The sequence below is a fragment of the Cibotium barometz genome, chromosome 19 (genome assembly GCF_041138505.1).
Source record: "Cibotium barometz isolate CiBa-2024 chromosome 19, ASM4113850v1, whole genome shotgun sequence".
Lineage (NCBI taxonomy): Eukaryota > Viridiplantae > Streptophyta > Polypodiopsida > Cyatheales > Cibotiaceae > Cibotium > Cibotium barometz.
Genome location: NC_141064.1, coordinates 50,737,795 through 50,763,415, shown reverse-complemented (window position 1 = coordinate 50,763,415; position 25,621 = coordinate 50,737,795). Strand labels below are relative to the sequence as shown.

Genomic DNA, 25,621 nt, shown 5'->3' with positions numbered 1-25,621 from the left:
AGTACAACAAATAAGTAGTTGATAGGGCAAATGCACCGCTAAAGATAGAAAGAATAAGCACAATATCAACTGGCTGCAACTCGGACGAAAAATTCACAATGTGAAATCTACATGTCCTACTTATGGTTGTTTCTACACGATGGGTTGCCCACAACCAATTGGAAGATGTATGACATTACACCCCTATTTACAGGACTTTGGCACTCACACGAGAGTACGAGCTAAATATCCTATTTCTTATGGTTGTTTCTACACGATGGGTTGCCCACCGACCAATTGGAGATCTATTTTTAGCATGGACCCCCCTTGTGCTATTTTCTACACAGTGGGTTGCCCACCAACCAAGGGAGATCTATTTTTAGCATGGACCCCTCTTGTCCTAGACACCCAACTCCGTCCAAGATGATGTACATGAGAATAGAGGATCTCAGTATCTGTCGAGTGGGGTTTGGGTTTCTTGTCACGTGAAAGGTTGTAGGACCTTAGACTCGTTACTTAGCGCCGGCGCTAATTTGAGCAACCTTAACGAAATCGGGGGAAATGCATGCACCCATTACATCATATTTTATCGGGTTTAAGCCATAGTTTGTATTCTTTACTTAGAGACCTCTTCAAATAATTCGCTTAAAATTCAAAAATCAATCTCTCTCTCTCTCTCTCTCTCTCTCTCTCTCACACACACACACAGAGTGAGTGAGTGAGTGAGTGAGTGAGTGAGAGAGAGAGAGAGAGAGAGAGACAGAGAGACAGAGAGAGAGAGTGTGTGTGTGTGTGTGTGTGTGTGAGAGAGAGAGAGAGAGAGAGAGAGAGTGTGTATGTGTGTAGCGTGCGCGGCTGGCTTTTTCAAGAGCCAAAAACTACAAAGAAGAGAGTGAATGTCATTATACCAGGAAAAAATTTGGTATAGTCCATCTTTGGAATTACAGTGAAGTGCTGATGTAATTAAGGTATTGACAAGCTTTTTGAATGGCGACCAATGATGGTATTGTGGCCACATAAACAATTATTATTTACAAACTGACTTTAGTTGACTAACAAACAAAAAATGATGGTATTGTGGTCACCTGTATGATCTACACATCTCATTGTTTATTCACATTATAACGTTATGCTGGCAGTTTTAGATAGCAGAACCTTAATATAAGGCTGCATGCGTGCTTTGAGGACCTCATACATGCAGGCGCCACCTCTAGTTCTGGTTGACATGCCTGCAGCACCAATACAGATAACCAGTAAGTACAAAAAGACTAACAATAATTCACATTTGAACTGATTTTTGACTACACAAATGCAGCAGGCCCTCACTTGACAACATCCTCTCGCGGTTCCATTCAAGGCACTGTAAGGGAGAGTCCACAAAATGGCAGCAGTTAATGTTGATCATCAGCAGAGTTGCCTTGATTGGCACACCTCAGGAAATCCATCATCTTCATCAGAACCAAATACAAACACAACTGCCAGGACATTATGCACCATCAACAAAGCACAAAAATATCATCCGCCATGTCATTCATTGACAAAAATCACATGTCATTCATTGACAAAAATCACGATGAAATCCACTTTCATGTTGCCTTTCTGAAAGTGTAACTAACTTAATGTAATGATTTTTAGATAAGTCGTACACATGAATACATAAATAGGTTAGGTCATCTCTTTATCTAATGTGTATCTTGCATGAGGGAGAAGTAACTCTGATTAGGTGTTAATCTTTAGATTTATCACGATAAACTAATCCTAAAAGGCTTCCGAGTGTAAGGCCTCCATTACAGAGAACGCAAGGGAAGGTGGAGAAACATCAACACCCACAAGCTTAGCCTTGTAGGTACAGGAGCTGAAAGATAACAGTGTCAAGCTTCAAAAAACCTGGAACAAGCCACGACAGAAAATGCCGGCTTCTGGATAGATATTGAAGCAACCACTCAATGGGTAGAAAGTGCGAAAGACATAGCACTACCCAATGGGTGGAAGTGGCACGTAAACAACGCCCAAATGTAGACCAAAATGCCATCATGCAAGGGACATCAGAAGAGGAAAAACGCCGACAAACTCGTGCATTGAATGTAATGAGTGATTGGGATTCCCGCCAGAGCTTCCCCCAAACTTCAAAGTAGATGTGGAACAACTATCTAGGCGGATGGACGTGGATGGCATGCCATTCATTGCTGTGTGGCGGGCAGGGAGAGGCCTCTTTTACTTAAATTCAGGGATGCTCTTGCTTGTTAGGCTTTTATGACCTCACCCCTTGGCGAGTGGAGCACAGGAAGGCTGGAATGATACATGTTCACAAGGCACACAAAGCAGGGAAATGGACTGTCTATCATGATGGTCAGGTCATCATAACGGACAGAGAGAGGATGCAGTCTATGAGACAAAGGATATGCTTCACCTAGCCGCACGGAATTGCAATGGGACTTGATGGTCTGAAAGTAGCTTTGCTGAGACTTGCACTAGGAGTGCCAGAAGGAAGCAGGCTTGTTTCATGTGGATGCATATAGCTAAGCCAGACTCCCAAATATTACACATTGCAGTATGTTATTTTCCACCACCCATGACTGACTGCCAATGTATGGGATTTATTTATTTATTTATTTTTACTAGCCTTAGGCCCACGATCCTCCCATAATTATTGTTTTTTCACCGCCTGTAGGCGCAGGCTCATAGGTTCTTTTTATATCTACCCGCAGGCGATGCCACCACAAGGAAGCACCTTGTGGGATTTTGAACCCAAGACCTCCTGGTCCTAGTCAAGCACCTTCACCACTTGAGTTATCACCTCATTGGCATGCATGGGATTTGTTGCTGCTTGGACAGTCGCCGTGCCATTTTCCCCTTTATTTGCAAGGAGTTCGCCCAACATGGAGATATCCTCCTGTTGGGTAACTTCAATGCACGGGCAGCCGAGATGCACACAGACAACTGTGATGCAAGTGCATATGTATGACTTTCATGCAGACCCAATTATGCTTGCATACATAGACCCTATGGAGCTAGGGCTACAATGGTCATTTAGGAAACTAGGAACATCACTAGCTGGCATGAGTTTCTTGGGCATGGGAGCCATGCATGAGCTGTTGATCTACAATGGGATGTCCCGTTGGCCAACCTCAGATGCCCTGTCCTGCTTCCCCCATGTTGGGTTTCAGCGTCTTTACGTGTGTACCCGCTTTTGTCCGTGTGTGAACAACCCTTGTATGTATGTAAGAACACTCACACACATACAAGGTCTGTTGATCTACAATGGGATATCCCGTTGGCCAACCTCAGATGCCCTGTCTTGCTTCCCCCATGTTGGGTTTCGGAGTCTTTATGTGTGTGTACCCGCTTGTGTCTGTGTGTGAACAGCCCTTGTATGTGTGTGAGAACACTCACTGTAAGTGAGTGAGTGTGGGTGAAGGCTTTGAAGCCTATATAAAAGCATATACTTGGTATGAGCTTTAGTAATCAATCAATATCATCATTCAGTCGTGCAACACCTCTCTCTTGAGTATTGTCTCTCTCTCTCTCTCTCTCTCTCTCTCTCTCTCTCTCTCACCATCTACGCACAAGTGACAACATGGTTCTCAAGCATCAACCACCTTAGGTGCTCCTGGCTAACCCTAAAGTAACAAATGATTCAATGATATCAGATCAAGATTGTAGCCTACTGCCTCGAGCTTCTCGCCTGGGAGACCACCGTCGACAGCAGCTATCAGTCCCCATGGAGTATATTGCCGCCATGGTCTGCAGCTGCTGACACGTCAAAAAGCAACCTGGTCCCAGTCAGTTCTGTTTCTGCCGCCGTCTCCTTCCGACTCGCCGCCAGTAGCAGCATCCCCATCTCCTTCAAACAGTCATACTGTAGCTGCCTGGCCCCTTCTGTGGGACTGCTGCAAGTTGCACCAACTGACACCTGTACTGCCACCCTCGACTGCATCAGGTTGCCACCACCCTCAACAGATGCGAGTGCTGCTGCTCGTCACCTCAAACGATAACAGCCCACGACCTGCAGCCCTCGTTGCCACAGCCGAAAACCTGCAGCCCTCTGCACCATCATTCACTGCTGGGCAGCTCGTCTCCTCCCCGCTTGCTGGTACACGTGCAGTGCTCTCTATTGGAGAATGCACAAGCGGAAGCATAAATTGAACAAGAGAGAGAGTAGAGAGAGCTTGTGGACAAGATCACCTTTTATATTAGCATGACTCCTTATATAGTGTATGTGAACAGGCCGACAGGTCCACGACCAACTAAACAAGGAAAAATACCTATAAAATAGGTACAGCCCAAATACACTGAGATGCACTAATTCTAACACCCCCTCTGCATCTCATAGTGTGCAAGAGTCTAAAGAAGATAAGCTGATGAAGATGCAACCATGGACCCTCTAGCACCGCAAATACTGGAATCATCTTGGAGAGAGTTTCCCCGAAACAAAATGCCACCACGAACAAGGAGGAACTTCGCTTGGCTACAAATTCCCACACAAATGTGCAATGAACTCCAAGAATAGATGATGGGCTATTGGACACACCGCGCCCATAATCCCCAATAGTGGACAGAAAACACACCACGTCCCAAAAGCCTCTAATAATGAACTCGGAACAAATCTAGCTCATAATCTCTGCTACACAAAAGATAACCATGTCCTGCCAGATGTCTAATGCTTGGAACTCCGAATCACAGTCCCCAGGCACCAATAAGTGGAGCTGCAATCAGCCCCCTCTTCCGCCCACAAGCCTCCTCTAGGTAGAAGCACACATGGGGGAAACTGCATGTATACTAGAGAAGTACACCATCTAGGTCCTCCTGAGCCGGAAGCGCCTTGGGAGCCCTAGAAGTGGTACTAGAAGAATCTCTATCACTATTGTGTCGTGTCTTTGCCCTTTCTGTGAGATGAAGCCTTGCCCTTGGTCTTGTCCTTCTTCTTGGACAAACAATCTTTGGACACGTCCTCTTTTCTCGCAAGAGAAGCAGCGACTTCGACCCTTCTTCTAAACTGAGGAAAGTGCCTGGCCAGAACTGTTGACAGACACCTTCAACTTACCCTATGAAACGAGAACGGACTCTTCCTCCAAGAGTAGGAAGCTAAGATCATCAAAATCCAACTGAGTGGAAGTGACCTGACACCTCAGAGATCGAGAAATCACATCATAGTCCGGGGGAAGCTTGGTGAGGATAAGTGCAGCCAGCTGAGCAGGGGACAAAGCAACACCCATAGCCAGTAATTGGTCATGAATAAACTTGGACTTCATGAGGAACGACTTCATGGAATTGCCTACAGCAGGGAGTAACAAACCGTAGAGTTGCCCTTGCAAGGTAACTACCCTCATCGACGAATCTCGAGCAAAGAGATCCTCCAATTTAGACCATACCTTATGAGCACTGGTGAGAGTTTGCACGGCCGGTGAGACCTCCTCTGTGATGATCCACACAAGCACTGAATGCACCTTCGAATGCCGACTCTCCCAGTCTTGTAATTCCACAACAAATTCATCCTCTTGATCTTGAGTCCACCTTGTAGAGTTTTGAGGATGCTTGGGCTTCTTCTCAATGCCCTGAACAATATCCCACAAACCCTTGTGGATGAACCAGATCCACATTTGAAGCTTCCAATGGGCATAGTTGGGTCCTTTCAACTTGTTATCCTTGTTTGTACAAGGGGGGAGCCATATCCACAGCAACAAAGAACACAAATCTCAGCTCTCCAAGACTTCTCTCAAGTGCTTTCCAACGAAGAACTCACCAAAAACCGATGGCAGAGCAGAAAACACAGCCAAAACTCCAACGCCTGCCTCTTTTGTCACGTGCACACCCATCAGGTGAACAAGTGACATGGCATATCTTAGCATCCATAAGCATTAAGCAAGTCATTTAAGCATTAATCCAAGTATTAATCCAAGCATTAATCACATCATAAGCATGTGTTTGGGGCTTGTACAGCACCAACACCAGTTACAAGGCATATAGCGACATTTAGAGCATTCATTATATCAGGTCGGGGCTGTTGTGACCAGCCGACAGCAGTGGATGGCAGCCAACAGCAGTTAATGGCAGCAAACAACCTATTTTAGGCATTTATTGCAGACGTGAGGGGTACAATCCTCTGCCCGACAGCAGTTAGGTACCCGACAAGCGGCAGCTCACCATATATAAGAAGCGCATCAAATCAGCATTGGATATCTCATATTCAGCAGGCGATCTATCTTCTCTTCAATGTTTCCTTCCTAGGGAGCAAGGGAAGTCAACAATCCTTCCTAGGGAGCAAGGGAAGTCAGCAGATCAGCAATACGTTCATATAAACAGTAGCCAGCATATTCAGCACAGCATACAGTTCATCTCTTGCCTCCTACATAGAGGAAAGCCGCATCCAAGGGTGGACCTCAGCATTGGAGAAGGAATCATTCATCATCACTCATCAGCAGTCAGCATACCTCTCTCATTCTGAAAGGATATTCAACATAGATCTATTCATAGATCTCAATTGTAACCATTGCATTTAATATAGTTGCATTGCATTGCATTGACACCATTGTCTATCTCTTAAGCATCATTGAGTGAAGTTTAGTATTAGTCTCAGGTTGTTTACTATGGTCAATTCCCCGCATGTCATATTGGTATCAGAGCTTTACAAGGGTAAGCAACCTGAGCTCAGGTTCATTCCATCGGTCATTCAGTAAGTCAGCATTTTTTAGTCGCTTTCGCTCAGTTAAATCCAGTTCTAAAGATCTTGCAAGCCATCCTTAGGGTCTTTCCCTTAGGGATGCATCAGTAGCCCATCCATTTGCATTCTTGCACAACATATAGGTTTGCACAAGGCTTGCATTAGCAAAGTAGCCATCCTCGCAGTCAGTCTAGCATTTTGCACTTGCAAGGCATACAGGTTTTACCCATGAGTTCTCTGGTGGCGAAGAATGGCATCCATCATCAAAGGAGTAAATGGAGTTTTGGGCTTCAACTGGCAACAAGGGGTTCTCTTCCACAAAAGCTTGCTCCAACATCGCCTTAGGAGGTTCAGAGGTTTAGGAACAATGAAGATGGTGTGTGAAAGGATTCCATAGACAGGTCAGGGGTGACTCAAGTATTTCCAAGCAATTTTAGCAGCATTTGCCATTCAATTCCCACAGTGAAGAAGTCTTTGGCTCAAAGGATTCAACTCCTACAGTCGACCTCAATCCTGACAGAAGAAGGCAGAAGGGGGCAGTGATTTCAGTGGAGGAAGATCAGCAGAGGAGTCGAAAGGTTGCCAAGTGTACCACCCAGCAACAAATTAGCAGAGGGGAATGTCACATGCACACCCATCAGGTGTACAAGTGACATGGCATATCTTAGCATCCATAAGCATTAAGCAAGACATCCAAGCATTAATCCAAGTATTAATCACAGCATAAGCATGTGTTTGGGGCTTGTACAACACCAACAGCAATTACAAGGCATATAGCAACATTTAGAGCATTCATTATATCAGGTCAGGGCTGTTGTGAGCAGCCAACTGCAGTGGAAGGCAGCAGACAGCCTATTTTAGGCATTTATTGCAGTCATGAGGAGTACAGTCCTCTGGCCGACAACAGTTTAGGTACCCGACCAGCAATAGCTCACCATATATAAGAAGTGCATCAAATCAGCATTGGATATCTCATATTCAGCAGGCATAGTCACAGGGGACGGAGGGGACGGAGGCTTGGAACGCCGGGACGGCGAAACGGGACGGCGCAGGGACGGGGACGGACGGACGTCCCACACTGGAAGTTTCTCACAGGGGACGGCGCAGGGACGGGGATGGCGGTCGGGGACGGCCCTGTGCGGGGACGGCAGAGAGCCGTTGCGCCTGCCGTTGCTAACGTTTTTGGCCGTTGCGTCTGCCTGCCCGTTTCTAGCCGTTTATGGCTGTTGGGCCTTGGCTCTTCTAGCCGTTTATGGCTGTTGGGCCTTGGCTCTTTCAGGCTTGGCCCTCTCTCTCTCTCTCTCTCTTGCCCTTGAGGCTTTCCTCTCTCTCTCTTGCGGGCTACAAGCACACACAAGTTCACAACTCTCAAGGCTCAAGCTTTCAACTTTCAAGGCTCAAGCTTCTTGAATCTTCTCTCTTCCAACTTCCAAGTTCCAACCTCTAGGGCCTAGGCTCTCACCTCTCCCTCAAGCCTCTTGAATCTTGACTCTTCCAACTTCCAAGCCTCTAGGCTCTCTCTCTCTCTCTCTCTCTCTCTCTCTCTCTCTCTCATTCCTCAAGGCTCAAGAGTCAAGCCATCTTCAACCATGGCATCCTCCTCACGTGCCGGGGCTTCTCGTAGAAGGACAACGGGATGGACATCGTGGGAGGAGGTTAACTACACCACCTCCGTTCATGGAGGCGGTTCTCGGCCATGGGTATGCAAGCTTTGCCCGTACCGGCAAACGGGTGGCGCCGACAAAGTGCGAGCCCACCTCTTGCATGAGAGTGGGCATGAGGTGAGGTTTTGCATGAATGTCACGCCCCAGAAGAGACGGGAACTTCTTGACAAGCTTAGCGTCTACGAAGCGGTCGAAGCGACAAGAAGGACACCACGAGTGGCCGTGGATCCCGCGACGATGGGGAGAGAAACTTGTTGGGGTAAAGGCATTATGCCCACCCTTGTAGTGTGTACAAGCCCATAAGTTATAGTACATAGTACGCTCAGTACTTTTAATGTACTAAGTGCACTATGTGTACTAGTGCAAATATACATGTGTGATAGGAGAGTCACACACTCTCACTTGTTGAGTTGACTTATCCCCACATATGTCTCTCTCTCTCTCTCTCTCTCTCTCTCTCTCTCTCTCTCTCTCTCCCTTCTTCTCTGTGTATGTCTCCCACATGAAACCCTAACTCAGCTCCCTTCAACTAGTATCAGAGCCCTGGTTTTAGGATTTTGTTCTCAAGGGTGCAGAGCTGGAAATCGACTGTAGAAGAGCTGCAAAACGAGCCTACGTGTGCTGTACGAACCTGTGCGCTACGTGTGCAGAACTGGTCGCTGGTCGCCTGTGCGCACAGCTGTTGAACCACTCGTAGGCAGTGTGAGCAAAGCAAGGCGTTGGTAGCCACAAGGCGTAAAACCACAACGGCGGTGATGAAACAGTCGACTGGCGGAGCTTCGCTCGAGCTGCTGGTGAAAAGGCGGAGGCGGCGTCAGCAAACAGGCCAGCAAGCCGTTGGGCGTCAGACGCCTGGCCACAAGGCGTAACAAAGGAGGAGGTCCCGTCACGTGTAGCGGTGGCCACGGCGGAGGCTGTGCTGGCGCTTCTGCTGACTGCGCCCTACCCTGCCCCCCTACGCCGGCGCCTGGTAGCCCTGGTTGCCTCGCTTCTTCAGCCTGCTCTCGGCATTTTTCCCTTCGCAACCTTCCAACTCCTCGGCATTTCTCGCCCAGCCTCCTCGGCCGCATCCAATATGTAAGTGTCGCCCGACACATCCAACACCAACTTGTACGCCTGCACCTGCCCGACTACAAAGGTTTGCTGCAAGAGCCACAAGAAGCAGCACGAATACAGCTTCAGCACGAGTCTGCACAGCAGCATCAAATTTGACACCCCCCTTTTTCCTGCACAACAGAAATAAAAAATTCAGAGGTATTTGCTTCAAATTTTTTGGGGATTTGCAATTGAGTAGGTACAATCATCAATTGAGCAGGTACAGGTCCAAATTGCTCAATTTTTGAGCAAAATTGGCAAAATTGGGTGACATTGGTCACATTCAGAGTCAATTTGCAAGAAATTGGATGTCAAAATTTGGGGCTTTTGATGTAATTGTGCCATTGGGCATTCATACATGCTGTATGATGTGAGCAATCTCACATTCGGGGCAAAATTGCAGGAAATTGGAGTGCAAATCAAAGGGCTTTTGTGCCGATTGGGTTGATTTGCATGCAGGCACTGGCATTTGATGCTTTGGGCAATGTGTTGATGCCTGTCAAGCACTCAATGTGCCTGTAAATCAAAGGGCTTATATGTATTGGATGTATATGTGGCCAGGGGGAAGCATTGTGAAGACTCTGGATGCCTTCATGTGCGTTAATGTACCATGTATGATCAGAAATTGATCTTGAATCAAGGGGCTTTTCAAGATTTTATGCTTGTTGAGCTTGGCAAAGCAGCAGAGCAGGCAAGACTTTTATGCCTTGAATCCACAAAAATCCACTTGCAGTCAAGGGGCTTTTGCCCAATTTCTGTTCGGGACTGTTGTATGCAGTGGTGGGGACTGTAAAAGTCTGATTTTCACTCATTTGGACAGCCAGGAGAGCATTTATTGCTACTATACCTGCTGGTACAGATTTGGTACAACTTTGTACAAGTTTTGGCATGGCTGTACATTGATTTGAGTGAGGAAAAGGCTCATTTTCAGCTGCTGTACTTGCCGGTACAGGTTTGGTACATCATTGGTGAGCACTTAGTACTGTTGTACAGTACTTTGGAAGGGGAACAGAGCACATCTAAGGTGCTGTCCTAAATCTGCAGCAACCAGATTTTGGTGATTTTATCACATTCAGTGGGAGTAGAGTTGCATTTGTGCTTCCGTAGTGGGAGATAAACTTTGGGAGAACAACTGTGAGCACTTTGTGTGCTTTGGTGCAGTGTTTGCACATCTTGCAGGGAGTCAGGCATTGACAAAGGTTGCATATTGCTATGGCAACCACAGGTGAGAGCTCTTCATTGCTTCACATCAAGAAGCTTGAAGGCTCACATAATTATGACATTTGGCAAACCCAGTGCTATAATGTGTTGCTCCAGAAGAAGCAGCACAAGCCCATCAAAGAAAGGGGTGTAATGCCCGCTTCTCTTACTGCTGAAGAATGGGAAGACATGGATGAGCTGGCAAGATCCACTATCATGTTGTCTGTGTCAGACACTTTACTTTTCAGCATATGTGAAGAGAAGACAGCTTGGGGAATGTGGCAAAGATTGCAGGATTTGTATGCCCAGCAAAGTGCCTCAAGCAAAGTGTATTGGTTAAAGAAACTCATAGGTCTTCAAATGAAGGAAGGGGCGTCTATGACAGCCCATCTAAATGAGTTTAATGGTGTTGTCAGCCAGGCCATCAATCAAAAGTTGGCAATGGACGATGAGTTCAAAGCCACCTTTCTCTTATGCACTTTGCCAGAGAGTTGGGACACATTCAGGACAGCCACTAGCAATTCAAATGCTATGCTGTCATATGCAGATGTGGAGGGTGCTCTTCTTGGGAGATCCCAGCAAAGGGGTAAAAGCCAAGAACGGGGAAGGAGCAAGTCCCGCTCCACAAAGGACTTGGAATGCCATTATTGTGGCAAGAAGGGACACTTCAAAAAGCAATGCTACAAATGGAAGAATGATCAAAAGGAAAAGGACAAAGGAAAGGACAAAGACAAAGATGAAGCCAAAGATGCAAAGCCAAAGGGCAAAAGTGGAGTCAAGATTGAAGAAATCAATGTGTCACATGCAGGTGACAGTGAGAATGAAGTCCTATTCACGTCTTCACTTGATGCCCATTCACTTCTTGCAGGAGATGGTCATGGTATGCACTCATGGATCATTGATTCAGGTGCCTCCTTTCATGTCACAGGTTGCAGAGACTTGTTTGTCAGGTATACTGCTGGCAATGAAGGAGTAGTTTATTTGGGTGACAACCATGCATGCAAGATTCTTGGCAGAGGTGATGTGAGGCTTGTGTTTTCAGATGGCTCACAGCTTATGCTCCATGATGTCAGGCATGTGCCTGAGATCAAGAAGAACCTGCTTTCTACTGGACAGCTTGATGATGCTGATTATGTTACCACATTTGGTCGTGGAAAGTGGAAGATTAGTAAGGGCTCACTGGTTGTTGCCAGAGGCTCTAAGGTGGACACTCTTTACTTCATGCATGCAGGTGTTTGTCAACCGAGCTGCCGGAAATCTCTCTGTGGCATAGCCGGTTGGGACACATGAGTGTCAAAGGAATGGAGCAATTGTCTCGTTTTGGTTACTTGCCTTCTCTAAAGTTCTCAAGTTTTCAGTTTTGTGAGCATTGTATATATGGCACGCAACTCCAATGCCCCCACAAGAAAGCTCTTGGACAGAAAGATGCTCAGTTAGAGCTTGTACATACAGATGTATGTGAGATGCCTTAGCTTTCTTTGGGAGGGGCAAAATATTTTGTCTTTTATTGATGATGCCACACGCAAGGTGTGGGTTTATCCTCTTCGTTTGAAGAGTCATACATTCTCAGTGTTTGAGAAGTTTGTTGCTCTTGTTGAGAATCAAACTGGCAAAACACTGAAGGCTTTGCGTTCCGACAATGGTGGAGAGTATATGTCCAAACAGTTTCAGGCCTTTTGTGATGCTAAAGGCATCAAGAGGGAGCTCTCTACTCCTTATGATCCTCCACAAAAAGGGACAGCAGAGAGGATGAACAGGACCATTCAGGAGAAGGTCCGTTCTATGTTGTCACATGCTACGTTACCTCATGGTTTTTGGGCTGAAGCTGTTATGACAGCCGTTCATCTTATAAACAGGTCACCTAACACGAGGCTTGGTGGGAAAGTGCCAAAGGAAGTATGGACAGGGAAGCCTCCCTCATACAAGCACTTGAGAGTGTTTGGCTGCGTTGCGTACATGCACATACGCAGGGAAATACGCACCAAACTTGATCCGAAGTCTCACAAATGCATATTCCTAGGATATGGTGACAGAGGTGAAATGGGGTATAGATTTGGGATCCAGTGAATAGAAAGATTATACGCAGCAATGATGTCATTTTTTATGAAACATGCATGTATAAGGTGCCTGCAAGGCAACAGGAGCCTGGCAGAGTCATCTTTGATGATGATGGACATCATGGACAACAACCAAGGGCTGTAAATCAGCCATTACAGCAGCAAAACCAGCCCTTAAATGGTGCTGAAAATGGTCCAAATGGACAGCCAGAGATGGCAGAGATATCCCTATGGATATCCCACAGTTAGAGGAGATACCGGGCATGATCTTTCAGCCTTATGGCATGGAACAGGAGCCACCAATAGGTGATATGCAGGCTGGACAGCAACCTGCAAATGATGGTCACTGGGTACGGAGGTCCACAAGACCCTCCAGAGCCCCTGCCAGGTTTGTTCCAGGGGTTGACTACTTGATGCTCACTGACTGTGGGGAGCCCTCATGTTACAAGGAGGCTTTACAGAGGGCAGACAAGGCTCTTTGGGAGCGTGCTATGAAGTCAGAGATGGATTCTCTGCACAAAAATGGAACATGGAAGTTGGTGCATTTGCCTACAGGCAAGAAGGTTTTGCCATACAAGTGGGTTTACAGGCTCAAAGTTGCACCTGATGCAAAGCCAACATACAAAGCCACGTTAGTGGCTAAGGGCTTCAAGCAAGAATATGGTGTGGACTTTGATGAGATCTTCTCTCCAGCGGTCAAAATGACCACACTTAGAGCTGTATTAGCTTTGGTTGCTCATGATGATCTGGATTTGATTCAGATGGATGTGAAGACTGCTTTTCTTCACGGTGATCTCCATGAGGAGATATATATGCAACAGCCAGAGGGTTATGCAGTAAATGGAAAGGAGAAGCTTGTATGCAAGCTGAAAAAGAGTCTTTATGGGCTCAAACAGGCACCAAGGGAATGGTATCATAAATTTGATACATTCATGAAATCCCAGGATTTCAGGAGGAGTGACATAGATCACTGCTTATACACCAAGAAAGCTTTGGATGGCAGTCTATTGATCCTCATCTTGTATGTTGATGATATGTTGATTGCCAGGAAATCTCGTAAAGAGATGGATGCCTTGAAGAAGAGGCTGCATCAGACCTTTGATATGAAGGATTTGGGTGATGCTAATCACATTTTGGGTATGCGGATACTTCGGGACAAAAATCAGCATGTGTTGTATTTGTCTCGGAAGGAATACATTGGCAAAGTTTTGCAGAGGTTCAATATGGATGGGGGGAAGAAGACTAGTACTCCTTTGCCTCCATATGTGAAACTCAGTGCTATGGACAGCCCACAGTCAAATAGTGACAGGGCTGATATGGCCAAGATTCCATATGCTTCAGCTTGTGGCAGTCTCATGTATGCCATGGTTGCTACCAGGCCGGACATTGCATTTGCAGTGGGAGTGGTTTCTAGATACATGGCCAACCCTGGCAAGAACCATTGGGAAGCAATGAAAGGTGTCATGAGATACCTCAAGGGCACACAGGATATGTGCATTTGCTTTGGCAAACAGGATGCATTAGTGCATGGTTACACGGATTCGGATTATGCCGGTCATCCAGATAACCGGAAGTCTACTACCGGTTATGTGTTTACATTCACAGGAGGTGCTGTGTCATGGATATCCAGGATGCAGAAGTGCACTGCCTTATCTACTACAGAGGCCGAGTATATTGCAGCCACAGTGTGACATGTGAGTGCTTATGACCGTAGTAATCACAACCTTAGTCTGACTAAACTGCACTTAATGATGTTTAAGAGATAGACAAATTGGTGTCAATGCAATGCAGCTATATTAGATGAATGAATGCGGTTACAATGAGATCCAAATGGATCTATACTGCTGAATATGCTGCCTCATAAATGCTTATAAAATTGCATAAATGCCTGAATAATGCCTGATGACTCCTGTTGATGCTAATGATGCCATGTCACTGTACACCTGACTGGTGTGCACGTGACATTCCCCGCTGCTAAACTGTTGTTGGGTGGATACCAGGCAACCTTCGACTACTCTGTGATCCTTCTCCTCCGAACCACTGCCCCCTTCTATCTTCTGCTTGGACTGAGGCCGTCTGCAGGAGTGAAATCCTTTGAGCCAAGACTCCATGTACTGCGGGAACTGAATGGCAAATACCTGAGTCACCCCTGACCTGCCTGTGGAAACCTTTCACCTACCATCTCCGTCGTACCTGAAGCTCTGAACCTCCTGAGGCGATGTTGGAGCAAAACTTCCGTCTTCTGTGGAAGAGAAAACCCCCTGCTGCCAGTTGAAGCCCAAAACTTATGTGCTCCTTTGATGATGGATGTCATTCTTTCCTAAGAGTTCATGGGTAACATGTATGCAGGACTGACTGCTAAGATGACTACTATGCAAGCCATGTGCAACCCTATATGCTGTGCAAGAATGCAGATGGATGGGTTACTAATGCAGACCTAAGGGAAAATCCCTAAGCGTGGCTTGCAAAATTTTGAGAACTGGGTTTAACTGTGCGGAAGCGATAAAAATGATGTCTGACTGAATGACTGATGAACTGAACATGCTCTAAGGCTGGTTACCCTGTAACGCTCTGATACCAATGTGACATGTGAGTGCTTATGACCGTAGTAATCACAACCTTAGTCTGACTAAACTGCACTTAATGATGTTTAAGAGATAGACAAATTGGTGTCAATGCAATGCAGCTATATTAGATGAATGAATGCGGTTACAATGAGATCCAAATGGATCTATACTGCTGAATATGCTGCCTCATAAATGCTTATAAAATTGCATAAATGCCTGAATAATGCCTGATGACTCCTGTTGATGCTAATGATGCCATAGAATGATGCCATGTCACTGTACACCTGACTGGTGTGCACGTGACACACAGAGGCTTGCAAGGAGGCATTATGGCTATCTCGGTTAGTGGTTGATTTGGGCTATTCAGGGGATATTCCATTGTTGCATTGTGACAGTCAGAGTGCCATCCAATTGGCAAAGAACCCTGTCTTTCATGCAAAGACGAAGCATGTGGATGTGAAGTATCACTTCATTAGAGAGGTGATAGAGAACAAGCAAATTCAGCTTGTTAAGATTCATATGGATGACAACCCGGCTGATCTGTTGACAAAGAGTTTGCCTCCAGAGCGGTTTGCTCATTGCAGACACTTGATGGGCATTGGATGAGGCCAGTTTCAGCCTTGATATGGCCTTGTATATTATCATGTACATGCTGATTTTTCTTTTCCTTCATTTAAGGGCACTTTGCCTTTAAGTGGGAGGTTGTTGGGATAAAGGCATTATGCCCACCCTTGTAGTGTGTACAAGCCCATAAGTTATAGTACATAGTACACTTAGTACTTTTAATGTACTAAGTGCACTATGTGTACTAGTGCAAATATACATGTGTGATAGGGGAGTCACACACTCTCACTTGTTGAGTTGACTTATCCCCACATATGTCTCTCTCTCTCTCTCTCCCTTCTTCTATGTGAATGTCTCCCACATGAAACCCTAACTCAGCTCCCTTCGGAACTCAAGCCTCTACAATGGAGTCATGTGGTGGATCGGGATCATGCACACCATCACCTTCACCATCAAGTCGGAATGTTACTCCATCCACGACACCGGCACCCTCCATCTCCACGGCCTCTCAATCATTATGTGGCCCACGGCTACAATCTACACTTGGGAAGAATTGGAACCCCAAGTTGAAGGAGGAGGTGGATATGGCGGTGGCGGTGGCCCGCTTCTTCTTCCACCACCACATTGCCTTTCAAGCGGCTAGGTAAGTGCAATCGATCATTGCCAATTCATCATTCATGTTTTCATCATCCTAGTCCACTTCTCATTAGTAAATTGCTTTCTTGAATAGGTCGGAATACTTCAAGGTCATGGTTAAGAAGATTGGGGAGTATGGCTCAACCTATACGCCCCCCTCATCCGAGAGCTTGCGCACTACATTCCTCGACAAGGAGAAGCGCATTGTAGAGCAAGCGGCCGACAACACAAAGCGGCAATGGGAGAGGAACGGAGTCTCCCTCATTGTGGATGGAAGGAGTGACACCCGCAAGAGGAGTATTCACGGCATGGTTGCATATTCCCGCGGAGAGATGTACTTTATCTCATCTCATGATGCATCCGGCACTGGGAAGAGCACGGATGTGCTTGCGGCGGAGTGGGCTACCACCATGGAGATCGTTGGCCCCGAGCATGTAGTGGGCTTTGTTGCGGATGGGGAGCCTTCCAATAGGGCGGCGGGAGCTATTCCCCAAGGTATGTATGGACATGTCACGGTGTCCTTTTGTATGGCTCATTGCCTAAACAACCTCCTCAAGGACATCGGGGCATTACCATGGATCAGCCCGCTCATTGAGGAGGCCAACACCATGGTCTCCTTTATTTCTCAACCACCAAAGACTTCGGCATGGTTCAACAAGAGGTCCTGTCTCTCTCTCCTCAAATACTCCGACACCTGGTTTGCCTATAACTTTCTCATGTTGGGCCGGTTGAAGGATTGTAGCGGTGCTTTGAGGGGGCTTTTCCTTAGCGACTAGTTTGTCGCCATGCAAGAGTCCCATACAAACACTGGCCAACAGTGTAGGCTACGGGCGGATGACGCCTCTTGGTGGGAGCGTGTGAAGACCACAGATGCTATGGTGAGGCCCATAGTCCACCTATTGAGGATTGTAGACGCTATGCAACCATGCATAGGCAAGGTCTACGAGGCCATGGATCGCATGATAAAGAAGTTGAAAGACTTCGTGCCTGACGAAGACAGATACGAGGAGATCCATGCCTTGTGTCTAGGAAGGTGGAATTCCTACTACTCTCCATTGCATGCAGCAGCTTATGTGGTGGACCCAGAATTCCAAGGCAACAAGCAGGAGAGCGACCGGGAGGTGAGCGCTGGATGGAGGATCATCTTGGATCGTCTTGTGCCTGATGCATCGGTTAGGCGCAAGATCAGGGACCAGCTTTCGATGTACAAGTCATTTCATGGCTCCTATGGCTGTCATGATGCACAGGTTGACCGCTCCAAAGTTGGTGCTGCTCTATGGTTCAGATGGACCGGAGCTGCAAGCAGCTTGCCATCCGCATACTTAGCCAGGCCGTCAGCTCCTCTTGCTTGGAGCAACTTTGGAGTACCTACAGCCACATTGCCTCTAGGAAGAGGAACCGACTCGGGGTAGAGCGTGCCAATGACCTTGTCTTCGTCAGCGCGAACTTGCGAATGCTTTGCAAGAGCGTGACCAAGAAGGCAGATTCCTTCACCGAGTGGGAGATGAGTCAACAAGAAGAGCAACAAGAGGATGAGGTGCAGGAGCAGCATGCCAGTGAGGATGAGACTGAGGAATCAGGATGAGCTTGATGCTTCTTTGGCACAAGCTACCCATGACCATGAGGCGAGCACTTCACGTGGATGATCATTCATGGATCATGATTCATGGGCCTTACTACTTAGCTCTAGCCTCTAGCCTCTAGTCTTCAGCACTTTTTTGTCATTGACTCATTTGAGTCCGTCCATGTATTTTGCCTCCTTAAGGCTTAGTCCTGACTCCTGAGTCAAGACTCTTGAGTCATGACTCATTTTGTATCTACTTAAGTCTTAATTATTAATATGACTCAAAAGCTTACCATTTTTAGTGTAAATTTGTGCTCATTTTGATGTACTTCCAAAGTAGAATAAGTGTAGAGTAGAAAAATTTTAAAAAAAAGTATTTTTTGAGTGCCGTTCCCTCCCCCATCCCCGTTCCCTACTTATGGCCGTCCCCCGTCCCGTCCCCGTCCCCCGTCACCGTCCCTTGTGACTATGTCAGCAGGTGATCTCATATTCTCTTCAGTGTTTCCTTCCTAGGGAGCAAGGGAAGTGAGCAGATCAGCAATACATTCGGCATATAGACAGTAGCCAGTATATTCAGCACAGCATACAGTTCATCTCCTGCCTCCTACATAGAGGAAAGCCGGCATCCAAGGGTGGACCTCAGCATTGGAGAAGGAATCAGTCATCATCATCAGTATGCAGCATATCTCTCTCATTTTGAGAAGGATATTCAGCATAGATCTCAGTTGTAACCATTGCATTTAATATAGTTGCATTGCATTGCATTGACACCATTGTCTATCTCTTAAGCATCATTAAGTGAAGTTTAGTATTAACCTAAGGTTGTTTACTACGGTCAATCCTCTGCATGTCACATCTGTAGAAGAAAAAGCAGCCAAGAACCTTCACAGTTTGCCTCTGTAGAAGAAAACACAGCCAAGCACACTGGCCGACAGCAAACAAAGGCTGGCTGGACTAGAAAACGCAGTAGAGTAGTGAAACACAACTACTGTTAGGGATTGATCCACAGCCAGGAGGAATTATGGAAGAGAACGCAAGGCACCAGAAAGAGATGGCGGGCAGATTTTTACAGAATAGTGGAGCAGCCTGAACCTGAGTGAGTGATACCATGTTGGAGAATGCACAAGCGGAAGCATAAATTGAACGAGAGAGAGAGAGAGTAGAGAGAGCTTGTGGACAAGATCACCTTTTATATGAGCATGAAGGCTTTACAATGGCAATTAGCCAGCAAGGAGTGTTGAACTTGTGCAAGGGATTGAATGAGAAAGTGAGAAATGGGAGGCCTCCTTATATAGTGCATATGTGAATAGGCCGACTGCCTCTAGGACAAGCCGACAGGTCCACAACCAACTAAACAAGGAAATATACATAAAATATCCATAAAATAGGTACAGCCCAAATACATTGAGATGCACTAATTCTAACACTCTCTGCACCATCATTAAGAGGAGACGGGCTGAGATGGTAAAATCATATGTACAGCTCGCGATCACTTTCATTGGCCCACTTTTATCATATGCCCCGACCACCAAGGCAAGTTTGGTGCAGGGATACGCTCACCTCACTTGTTTCGAGAGAGAATGTTTTCACGCTCACTTCCAGGAACCTAGTACCAAATGCTGGTAATTTGATATTTTGGAGTACTACAAGTTATGATGCTCTCATGCATGATCAAGAGTAAGCCATCATTGCCACAAATTCTCTCGCATGATTCGCAGCAAACCATCAATCATTCAAGCAGAGTGCAGGCCCAATGGAGGTGGACGTCTGATAGTCACCTACCTCCACTGCATCAACACGATGAAACCCCACAAATACCCGTGGCTTTCTTTGGAGTCCTCACGACATCGCACACTTGAGGTTGACACTGGAGCATCGTATGCCCAAGTTTCCACCTCGTTCTCAAGAAACAGGCTCCAAATGGACCACTCCCACCTCTTCAGTACAGCCACGACTCCCCTTTTCTCTAGCTTTCCCATGAGAACGTCAACCAGACTGTCCGGTTTAACCTCCTCAGCCTCCACATACATAGCACATTGATTGCACCTTCTGAGCTCCTATCGAAGATACACTTCTACACAGATCATTTCCTCAAGCTCGCATAGGATGGCTTCACATGTTAGATGCCATGCAAATCGCAATCGGCCGCAGCTACAAGTATGCCCCCACGGGTGGAGACAAGGCAGAAAGAGCAAATATTCACAAATGGAGAGCTCATACGGAGATCTCGGGAGAGGAGGATCTGCAGATTACACATCACACGGGTCGAGACACAGTAGCACTATACCTATCACTGCCCAATGTACTATGAGATCCGCGGGAGGTACCATTGTCTCTTCCATTAGGGTTGTGGCCCATTATCCAAGATCATGGACTTCTTGGACCAACGCTGCCTGGGACTCTTCCTACTCGAGCTTCGCAGACACAGAGATACACTCCTAATAGAGTGTCGGCCACAGCCACCACCCCTCCTTCCTTGCCAACCAACCCATCACCACTTTCTTCCCGACCTAGGGAGTGGATATCGATATAGTGGACCCCACGGGTCCACCACGAGATACATCAACTCCGCCACGTCCTGAAGGAGTCACTTTGGAACGGGCTTGCGTGCTTCGACGTACTTGGTGTCCCCAGCCCACGGGGGACAAACCACGATCCTCCCATCAGCTCTAGATCCACTACATGCTCCACCGCCATCACACCACCTTCCCACATACTATGACAAACAGGGACCTCTCGACCATACATAGTAACCCCATGCTCGACATACTTGAGAGAGGTGTACTCTCTGCCGGAGGATGAGGTGCCCAAGGGCCCACATGCTTCATATTGTCATGAACTCCATGATGACAATTTCTTGTACTAGAGCTTATACCCCATGATGATCATTGTATCAGCCTCTACTTTCAAAGAACTATGTTATTTGTACTTGTTTTGTTTTTCTTTTCCACGATGAGACATACCATAGATAGCATTGTATCACTTTGGTCCCATACACCCATTACGTTTATGAAGATGTTTAATATAACTCTCTCTCCCCAGAGTGAAATAGTTTTGTTTTGTTTCTATTTCTATTTTATTTTCCGCTCCATCATGAGATATGCCATGGACATTATTGTATCACTTTGGTCTCATAGACCCATTGGATCTTTTGTAGACGCTTAGTCTCTCTCTTTCTCGCTCGTGCTTCATATTCTCAAGCACTCCATGATGAGATTCTCTTGTACTAGTGCTTATATATCCCATGTACTCCCACATTGTATCAACCTCTACTTTCAGAGTGCTATGTTAGTTGTACTTGTTTTGTTTTCCTTTTCCATAATAAGACATACCATGGACAGCATTGTACCACTAGACCCATCGGGTTTGTAAAAGACGTTTAATATAACTTTCTTTCTTTCTCCACTGAGATAGTTTTGATTTGATTCTATTTTATTTTCTGTTCCACAACGATCATTGTATCAGCCTCTACTTTCAGAGAGCTATGTTCGTTATGCTTGTTTTGTTTTCCTTTTCCATGATGAGACATACCATGGATAGCATTGTATCACTTTGGTCTCATAGACCCATTGGGTCTTTAGAAGATAATTAGAAGATGGATAGCGGCCCATGCGGAATGTATTAGGGTGATATTAGAGCTCTCTGCTCATGTACCTAGATCAGATTTTATAGCTCTAGATTTTTGTTATGTTTCTTTATTACTATTTTGTACCCAAGATGGTGTACCTCATGGCCATGATGTAACCTTTTGGTCTCATAGGTCATTTTGGCCTTTTGAAGACGTTAATACAACTTTCTTTCTTTCTTCTCTCTCTCTCTCTCTCTCCCTCTCTCTCTCTCTCTCTCACACACACACACACATGCACACACATTGATGAATGCAAAGGGGCATGTACAACACCTCATTGATTAACAATAAACTAACCTTATCCTCTTCTAAGCAATTCCAATATCCATGGCTGTAAAATGGATCTCATAGGCCTCTTTGATTGGGCTTCTAATGTTCACTGTTGCGTGTGAAGGATCCTCCTCAAGCTCTGCCTTTCATGCGTCTCCTCCTAGATTGGATCTTGTCATATTATCTGATTTCTAGTGTACTTGCAAACCTAGATGGCCTTGCCCTAGTTAAGGATTCATCACCATGCCTTATCCATTCTGATAAGCGCCAAGGCTTTTGCCACCTCCACTTGAACTGTAAAAGCCACCGTTCATGGCTCCTTTTCCACCTCAACAGCTTGCCTACTTGTGGATGACTTTGTTTTGCGCCAATGCGTGTCCCTCTAGGGACAACCTGCATCAACAATGATGGTTAGAAATACTGATGCCACTTTGGAGATTGAATTGTGTTTCACATAGCAAACAGCATTGCATGAAAAGGATGCACAAATAACAAATGCCTACCTGTACGGCTATGTATTCGAGACAGTGATCACACTCATGCATAAGCACACTTTCTCTTTAAGTTAGCTACCAACTATGAGGGGTTTAGGAAACAAAATATATAACATGTATAAACACAACTTCTACCAAAAACAGGACAAAAGCATGCAACAATATTGATCCCAAGTGGAAAGATTGTACTGAAGCCAACGACTCATGGGAGATTGTCGAGTCTCTTAAAGATGATTCTCGCACTTTATATCTAGCAACTTTTCTATTGGTTGAGAAGGGGGCCTAGCTTAAAGGTGGGAGAATGTTATCGCCCCATGGATCATAACAGGTGAAGTATATTTGTGGCTAGGTTTATGCCTAGGGAAGCCAATGTGTAGGTTGGCATACATTATTAGTGACTTAAGGGCACTTATAAACATAAGATGGTGTGAAAGCCTATAACTGTTAATAAGTGAGCTTTTAGTCTATTATTAGATCCCCAGGACTATATAAGTGATTTGAGAACTCATAAGTGATTATCCCTCGGAGGGGGATCACAATCCAAGCAAGGCCTACACTTTTATTCTAGCCGACACCTTGGAGGGGTGGATTGCAGTGGTATGGGACACCATAGGACATGGTCTCGGCATCGGCTAGCCTCATGGCTCGTGCGAGCTATATTTGGGAGGTGAGCTGCCAGTAACTATGCGCGCGTTCTTGTGTTTGGGTACAAGGATGCTCGAGAGATCAAGTGGCTGTTTTCAGGTGGAAACAAGTTCCAGACACTCCTCACAAGGTCTTCCATCGCATCAGTCAGTCAGCCGGAGACAATCCCCTTCAAAAAGAGCTTGTATGGAGACACATCTTTTTTCACCAAGAAAAGATCCTTCAATTAGTAAAAAGAAAGTATCTGCTTGAGAAGAAACTACAACCCTCTGAGGAGGTAGCATATACAAAACTTCAAAAGAGAGCTTGTACCAAGGCCATTTTCTAAGAGTGCCTGCAGAAGGGTTTATCTACATGCTAGAATACCCAGGGATTGATATGTCACAAGCACTTACGCTTTTATAATTTCCATGTGCAGAATTACAGTGTCACCACTCAGGCTCCACATTGAGGCTGGGAGAGAGGTGGCGCCAATATGCAGGAATCAAGAGTTACAAGTATGCAGGGTATGTGACAAGCATAAGGTTGAGACTGAGGAGCACACCATCCTCACAAGATCAGAGGCCTGCTTCCACTGCCTACTAAGAGAGGCATTCGGTCCTCTTTTCCAAGTTATGGAGTATTGATGAGAACCAGGCACTCTATTTGCATGAGAAAATGCCACAAAGAAGACTCATGAGGGACAAAGAAGGTGAGAGGACACTCCATTTGTTTTTCCAGAATGTGAATTCCAACAGAGCTAGAGAGCCAGATGAGGAGGAGACACACAACTGGAAGTCCCATTTGCATGGCAAAAAACGTATTTTTATGTTTTTTTATGACACCTCTAGTTTTTCATGATGATAAGCTGTACGTAGAAATGCCAGTTCATTTACAATCAACGTCTCATAAAAAAGACCCAAAAAAAAAGTCTGAACATGCCTTTTTTAATTCATACAGAGATCCCACACTTGCAGTGGAAAACAAGTCGGAGTGGTTGGGTGCTGAGTATTCTTGAGAATCAAGGCCTCGTAAATGCGATAGATTCATTGAAACCTCCTCAATCCCTCGTGCCCTTGAAATTTCTGAACCAACCTGAAAGTATTTTGAATAAACTGTCAGCAGAGGCTTCTAACCAAACGGAACTGCAACAAATGGTTTCACCATTCCTGACCTGAGTGGATGTTGCAATGGCTCTTGCAATGGCCTGCTCTGTAAGGCGTTGCTGTCGGTGAACTTCTCTTCTGTGAGCCTCACTCTGCTTCAGCATCTCTGTTAGTTTGCCAATATTTTCCTTCAACTCTTTATTCTCCATATCCTTGTCCCAAAGTTGGCATCTGGAAAAAAATATTCATTGTTTAAAGAACTGCCATGCTGAAAAGATGTTTATCTAGGAGAAATAAGTAGAGACACAGACACAGGCATAGCCAAACACACACACACATTCAGATGCATGCCTATACATATTCATGCAGCCCCAAGTTGATTCACAACAAAGGCACACAGAATTTAATGAATAGTGAAATTCAATATAACCTGGCATCTACGGCTGTACTGAAGACATAGTGAAGCAAGCCTTTTGTGTCCCCCATAGTTCGCAACTGTTGCCAGCGACCTCGGCCAGTAAAAACCCGTTCGCGTTCCTCTGCCTCCGAAAGCTCTGAAGCCATTGCAACCAATGCATTTGAAGAACTATCTAGCATACTCTTCAGCAGTTCAGCTCTTGCCCGTCTAGCATCAGTATTGGTAAATGAATTGGCTGAAGCTGAGGGGCTGTGATCAAAGAAAGGATGAAAGAGTAGACCATGTAATATCAGTACCTTTGTGAGCATCAACGCAGGCAAACAATACTTTCAGAGAAGCATGCACATGAAACAAAAACATCATTATTCACTACTCATTAAACTTATACCTGCTGGATTCTAGCATGTTTTGGTGTATTTCCTCCTCTTGCCTCAACTTCTCAAGTTCTCTAGCCAAAGAAGCCCTCCTGTCACATTTCCAGAATAAATAGGTTAGTCCAATATTTTAAGAGCTGTATTGAATCAATTACCTGATTAGACCAGCCTATATCTCTTCAACTGTTGGTAACTACAATTGCAAGTAGCTAAACATTCAAAAACTGGTCATGGAGGACGGTTTCATAGAGAAACCAGGATATTTCTATAGACACATACTACAATTGCAAGTAGCTTAGCATTCAAAAACTGGTCATGGAGGATGGTTTCATTGAGAAACCAAGATATTTATATAGACACGTCCCATGCCACGAGGATTGCTATTGGTCAATTGAGGGTATCTTATCACCAATGGAGACAGAGAGAGCAGAGGGCATACCACAAGAGGCATGGCTCTACAGTTTATGCAAAGTCGGTCGAGATGGAGAAGCAGTGCCTGTTCAGATGCCCACTGTACTATGAGATATGATGGAGGTCTCTTCAAGGAGGGGATTGGCCCCCGCACACAGGTGGTGCGCTACAGAGATCAGAGATGTTTGGGCCTCTATTTACTAGAGCTATGCCATCACCAAGAGGTCCTAGGGAGGCTACAGACAAGGCGTCAAGGTCAGCAGGATACCACTCACTCATCCATCACTGACTTCTTTGGACCCCACACAT

General features: G+C 45.8%; 1 protein-coding gene across 6 annotated transcripts in view; it reads right to left on the bottom strand.

Annotated features, from left to right (window-relative positions):
• Window positions 1-868: 868 nt before the first annotated feature.
• The window catches only part of LOC147628717 (kinesin-like protein KIN-4A), a 40,688-nt gene continuing 15,935 nt past the window's right edge, over window positions 869-25,621 (bottom strand). For 3 of the 6 annotated variants that reach the window (XM_086813949.1, XM_086813954.1, XM_086813952.1), the window contains 7 exons: window positions 24,916-24,993; window positions 24,540-24,776; window positions 24,178-24,340; window positions 23,946-24,098; window positions 21,913-22,278; window positions 1,306-1,427; window positions 869-1,208 (listed from right to left, as the gene is read on the bottom strand). In XM_086813949.1, the coding sequence (XP_086670075.1) occupies window positions 22,066-22,278; window positions 23,946-24,098; window positions 24,178-24,340; window positions 24,540-24,776; window positions 24,916-24,993 (844 nt within the window). In that variant the 3' untranslated portion in view covers window positions 869-1,208; window positions 1,306-1,427; window positions 21,913-22,065. Of the gene's footprint in view, window positions 1,209-1,305; window positions 1,455-21,912; window positions 22,279-23,945; window positions 24,099-24,177; window positions 24,341-24,539; window positions 24,777-24,915; window positions 24,994-25,621 lie in introns of all 6 variants that reach the window. The other 3 variants (XM_086813948.1, XM_086813951.1, XM_086813953.1) reach the window with 1 other exon arrangement.